The sequence below is a fragment of the Helicoverpa armigera genome, chromosome 27, assembly GCF_030705265.1.
Source record: "Helicoverpa armigera isolate CAAS_96S chromosome 27, ASM3070526v1, whole genome shotgun sequence".
NCBI classification, from domain to species: Eukaryota; Metazoa; Arthropoda; class Insecta; order Lepidoptera; family Noctuidae; genus Helicoverpa; species Helicoverpa armigera.
The window spans coordinates 2,672,170-2,678,259 of record NC_087146.1 but is presented as its reverse complement, the minus strand read 5'-3'; the positions used below and the strand labels follow the sequence as shown (position 1 = coordinate 2,678,259).

At 43.1% G+C, this 6,090-nt stretch overlaps 1 protein-coding gene across 1 annotated transcript; it reads left to right on the top strand.

Annotated features, from left to right (window-relative positions):
- Window positions 1-558: 558 nt before the first annotated feature.
- On the top strand, window positions 559-4,362 carry LOC135118861 (uncharacterized). The gene has a single exon (XM_064041918.1). It carries the CDS (start codon window positions 559-561, stop codon window positions 4,360-4,362), a length of 3,804 nt encoding a protein of 1,267 aa, XP_063897988.1.
- The last annotated feature ends 1,728 nt before the right edge of the window (window positions 4,363-6,090 follow it).

Below are 6,090 nucleotides of genomic sequence, written 5' to 3'. Positions count from 1 at the left end.
ATACATTACTATTTTATTTAAAGCTCAATTTTGAAGCATATTTTTTTATCGATTGAGTTGAAATTTTGTTTGAATGTTCAGTTTTAATGACAATGTGTACGGTTTACGTACAGGCATTTTTTTTGCTAACGTCGCGCGACCTACTTTCGCGAGTCGATTTAATTATTTGTGTATTATTTAGTGTTCAGTTGATTAGAACTATACCCACGATTAGCATCCCACGGAACTAGTGTAACTTGCACAATAAACTATTGAACGGGAAATCAGTGGTCTTTTTCAACTCAATACAAACTAACGACGCCTGAGGTCCATACATCAAGAAATGGTCCTTCGAGCCGGATCCAGAGTGTGAACGTGTCTCTATTTGTCGATAGCGAATCGGTCTAGCCGGTCTCCCAGAAGCGGGTCGCCCCGGTTGGATTGAGAAGGCGCATATATCGCTGTAGAGTGCGAAAACACTGTGGGTCCGAAATAACAATCACAAAACCGTCGTGATACTATTGAACCGCCTACGGAAGTGCGATACTGCCATATCCAAGGCCAGAACGAACAAACAAGATGACTCAGAGCGTCCAAGAACTTATCAGCCGTCAAGAGGCTACTTTTAACAACTTAAAGCAGATTTGCATTAACTACAAGAAGGACAGCCCCACCAGAAAGAATGCAGAATACCTCGAGGAGCGTCTTTCTCGTCTGAACACGACATGGGAGAAGTTCGTGTACAATCATCAACTTCTAGAAGAGTTTGAAGCAACAGACCTTCAATACTTTACTGACGATGTTTACGGCTGCACTAAAAGGATGTATGAAGATGTTTTGCAAGACATATTGAAACGGAAGGCGGAATTACCCACTTCAGCTCCGAGCAAGACGGAAACGTCACCGTCCGCTTCAACAACAAAAGGTAAAAGCTCTGCCGTATTCAGTTTCGATGACATTAAATTTCATGTACCTCCACGCGAAACTACTGAGACGTCCGAAAAGCAACAAGATCTATTACGCAAGCAATACTGCAACTTTAGAGCGTTTGAACGAACTGTGGAAAAGATTGACTTAGCCGCATCCGCTGATAAATGGGAGCTAGAAGATAACTTGAGCATGTTGAAGACTAAGTGGGAACAGATCGAAAAGGCGAACTGGGAACTGGACTACCTCTGGCAAGACGAAGATTCCATCTATAAACAAAAATATGACGCCGCGGAACACCTTTATGATAATGTTCGGAAAAGCTTGCAACAAAAAATATGGAACAACGCTCACTATGAGAAGTCCACGCCGAAAATTGCGATTCCGGAATTTTCCGGAGACTACACTCAATGGCTTACCTTCAAGGACCTCTTCCTCGAGAGTGTGCATAACAACCCGGCCCTTTCCAAGGCCCAAAAAATGCAGCACCTAAAAACTAAGCTCAAGGGAGAGGCAGAAAAGTTAGTTCAACATCTCGGCATCAGTGCGGAAAATTATACATCTTGCTGGGAACTGCTTACGCATCGCTACGACAACAACCGGCTTCTATTTATAACTTACACGAATACGTTGATAAACCAGCCCCCCATTCAAGAAGCAAGCGCCACCAACATAAGAAAACTACATGACGTCATGTTGGAATGCTTGAATGGACTCAAGAACATAGGGCAGGATATCACTAACTGGGGTCCGCTAGTTGCACATTTACTATCCCAAAAACTTGATAGTGCAACTCACAGCGATTACATGAGAGATCTAAAGGATCCGCGAGGTTTTCCGGACCTCGAGGAGTTTACCGAGTTTCTTGAAGCCAAATTCATGGCCTTAGAAGCATTACAAGGAAGCAGCTCCAAGATGTCCCTTTCCAACAAATCATGGAGAACAAACAAGCAGTCATTCCACAAAGAAGTATATCAAAACAATTACAAATACAATACTCGGAGGTCAATGCACCATAACAAGCCAATAACTACGCCTAAAGTCTTCGTCGCAACAGCAAAAATTTGCCCGATATGCAAAACGGATCACGTTTTAATGAAATGTGACAAATTTGTTGCTATGAACGCAAAGGAACGTGACGACACCGTTCGCAAGTTGCAAGTCTGCAAAAATTGTCTGTACAGTCATGGCGAAAAACAATGTTTCTCCCGCAAAAGGTGCAGAGTTTGTCGTAAACCACATCATACACTTTTACATTATGATGAAACTCTGCAAACCAGTAATAATCAAGCTAACAACATAACTACGAGCACGCTAGCAACACCTTCTTCATCTCACGCTGTCAACAATGTAACTAACGAAGAGAGAGAAGTACTACTGACGACTTTACGATTGGAAGTCAAAACTGTAGATGGAAACTACATTCAATTACGAGGCTTACTTGATCAAGGCTCACAAGTCAGTCTCATAACAGAAAACGCAGCGCAGCGACTTAGGCTACCGCGAAGAAAACTGAGCGCTGTGGTATCGGGTATCGGATCGCTAAGCGGTAACTGCAAGGGATCAATGACCCTAGAATGCAAATCAATTCACTCTGATTATCGCTTCAACTTGGAAACACTTATCATGAAAAAACTTACAAACAACTTACCAACAACATCCTTTTCAACAAAAAATTGGAGTTATCTGGAAAACTTAAAGTTAGCGGACCCTCACTTCAATATCTCAGGTCCGATCGATCTACTCTTAGGAGCTGACACTTACTCGGAACTTATACTAAACGGAATAATGAGAAGTGATAGCAGCTACCCCGTTGCGCAACAAACCAGAGTAGGCTGGATTCTGTGCGGAAACGTAAAAACATTTAACTGCTTTGTAACTCTCAACAACTTGGAAGACATGGCAAGGTTTTGGGAAACGGAAGAATGTGGCGACACTTCAACTATAACTAGCGAAGAGGAGCACTGCGAAGAATACTACAACTCGACCACTTCGAGAATGGAAAATGGGCAATATGTCGTGCAAATGCCCATGAAGCCTAACTATGAAGCTAACCTAATCGACACAAAGTCCCAAGCAATAGCGCAGTTTCTGCAACTCGAACGAAAAATGCTGACAAACAAAAACCTACAACACGAGTACAAACGCTTTATGGAAGAATATATTACTATGGGTCACATGAAACCTGTAATCACAGAAAATAAACCTAGAGTCTATCTGCCTCATCATGGCGTACTGAGGGCAGAGTCAACCACGACCAAGTTAAGAGTTGTCTTCAACGCGTCGTACAAAACGAAAAATAGCAGCAGCCTCAATGATAACATGTACTGCGGTCCTAACCTACAGAAAGACATGTTTACCCTTCTCACCAGTTGGAGAACTTACAGATATGTCTTCACAGCAGATGTAGAGAAACTCTACCGTTTCATCTGGCTTCATGCAGAACAGCAACATCTGCAAACTATAATTTGGAGATCTCACCCAAAAGAACCGCTACAAGAGTGGGAACTGAGCACTGTAACGTATGGAATGAAATGTGCCCCCTATCTTGCAATGCGCACTCTACATAAACTCGCGCAAGACGAACAGGATAATTATCCCGAGGCCTCAAAGGTACTCAGAAGCTCGTTCTACATGGATGATTTGGTCCACGGAAAAGACACAATTGAAGCATCGAAAGAACTAGTAGCCCAGCTTATCGAATTACTGAAAAAAGGAGGCTTTAACTTACGCAAGTGGAAAAGTAACGAAACGACGATCTTAGCCGACCTACGAGATGATCAAAGAAGCAGCGACGCTCACATTAACTTCAGCCCGGAACAAACGACAAACCAAACAACAAAGATGTTGGGTATGAGGTGGAACCAATCGAGTGACTGTTTCACGTACAGCTGGAACTTATCTGAAAAGAAAACCCTAACTAAGCGAACATTACTTAGTGAAATAAGCAAGTTGTACGATCCGCTGGGCTTCCTATCACCTTTTATTATAAAAACAAAACTATTATTTCAAAAGATCTGGATCAGCAAAATCAGCTGGGACGAACGCCTATGTGATGAACTAACTAACGAGTGGGAAACATTGAGGAAAGAAATCCCTTTGTTATGCCAAATAGCAATGCCAAGATGGCTACAGTGCCATGGCACAGATATTGAGATACACGGATTCTGCGATGCCAGTGAAAAGGCATATGCGTGTGTCCTATACAGCCGCGTCCGAAATCTGAACGGCGAGTATGTCACCACGCTAGTAACAGCAAAAACTAAAGTTGCGCCGCTCAACAAAAGGATAACTCTACCTAGGATGGAGCTATGTGGAGCATTACTACTCGCTAAACTGATAGAAAAGGTCAAACAAACACTCGTCGAGAAAAAGCTTCAGATAAGGTGCTGGAGCGACTCTAAAGTCGTGCTAGCATGGTTGCAAGGAGATATAAACAGATGGGAAAATATGTAGCGAACAGAGTGGCTCAAATAAACAACGTTATCCCTGCGACTCATTGGAACTATGTCAGATCAGAAGAAAACCCAGCTGACTGCGCAAGCCGAGGACTTCTGCCTTCCAAACTGCTAGAATTTAAGCTTTGGTGGGAGGGCCCAAGTTGGTTAAAGACATATGATTCTAAAAATAGCCAAGACAATTATTGTTTGACCTACATAACAAACAATGAACAAATACATAACAAACCAGCAAAATGCTGCGTTTCGACTTACAAAACATGCGACATCATTAAAAACTTGCTAAATAAATATAGCAGTTTTAAACGTGTAATTCGAGTACTTGGCTGGATATTAAGAACTTTCAACATGAAAAATAAGAAGGTAATTCGCTCTAATAATAACTTAACTGACTGCGAAGGAAAAAAGGCAGTTATGTGTTTATCAACGCAAGAAATTAAAGCGGCTACAGAGTTGGTGGTCAAAAATGTCCAAAGGGAGTATTTCAGCGACGAAATGGAGCGTTTGGAAAAGAAACTGCCAATATCATCAAAGAGCCCACTGCTGAAGTTGTCTCCATTTCTTGATGAAAACGGGTTATTGCGTGCAAAAGGGCGATTAATGAATTCAACACTGCCTCCGGAATCAAAACAACCTCTAATTATACCCGCTACAGGAAGATTAACGGAACTCATTATTCAAGAGGCGCACCACGACACTCTCCATGGAGGCGCCAGGCTCACCTTAGCCTATGTGCGACTTAAGTTCTGGATCATTGGGGGCAACAGGACTGTAAAAAGGGAGCTACGACAGTGTGTGAAGTGTCACCGGTTCAAACCTCATCGGAACGTTCAACTGATGGCAGACTTGCCCAAGGAGCGGGTAACTCAATCCAGACCCTTTACGAACACTGGCGTTGATTACACCGGACACGTTGACGTAAAAATAAACAAAGGGAGAGGAGTGAAAACATGCAAGGCTTACATAGCTATTTTCATATGCCTGGCAACTAAGGCGGTACATTTGGAACTAGTGTCGGATATGACCACGCAAACATTCCTCGCCGCCTTCAAACGACTGTGTGCCCGCAGAGGCACACCCCGGCACATGTACTCGGATAACGGAACAAATTTTGTGGGCGCAGCAAAACTGTTAAAAGAAGACTTTGAAAAACATGACACATTTAAGACATCCGAATTCTTCAATGAGATGAGCCACCTACAAGTGGAATGGCATTTCAACGCTCCCCTATGGCCAACAGCTGGGGGTCTGTGGGAAGCTGCCGTGAAAGCAATGAAATACCACTTAAATCGAGTGCTAGGGGAACAGAAGCTCACTTTTGAGCAATTTACCACGCTGCTAACTCAAATCGAAGCATGTCTAAACTCACGTCCGTTGTGCCCATTAACTGAAGATATAGAGGATCTCGAATACTTAACTCCTGGGCACTTCCTTACTGGTGGGCCCCTAATGGGCCCAGCACAAGAGGAACACGACTTCGCCGAGCACGATTTAAGAAATAGATGGAGACTAGTCGAACAACTCAACATACAAATCTGGAAGCGTTGGTCGAATGAATATCTGCATCAACTGCAAGTAAGAAGCAAATGGCAGCAATCTCAAGACAATCTAAAAGAAGGAAGCCTAGTACTCGTAAAAGATGAATACCTTCCTCCAGGACGATGGGCTCTCGGAAGGGTAAATGAGGTTCACCCGGGAACAGACGGAAGAGTCCGAGTGGTTACTT

What these genes read in the sequence shown, in the direction of transcription:
- LOC135118861 (XM_064041918.1), top strand. Translation starts at nt 559, where the DNA reads ATGACTCAGAGCGTCCAAGAACTTATCAGCCGTCAAGAGGCTACTTTT.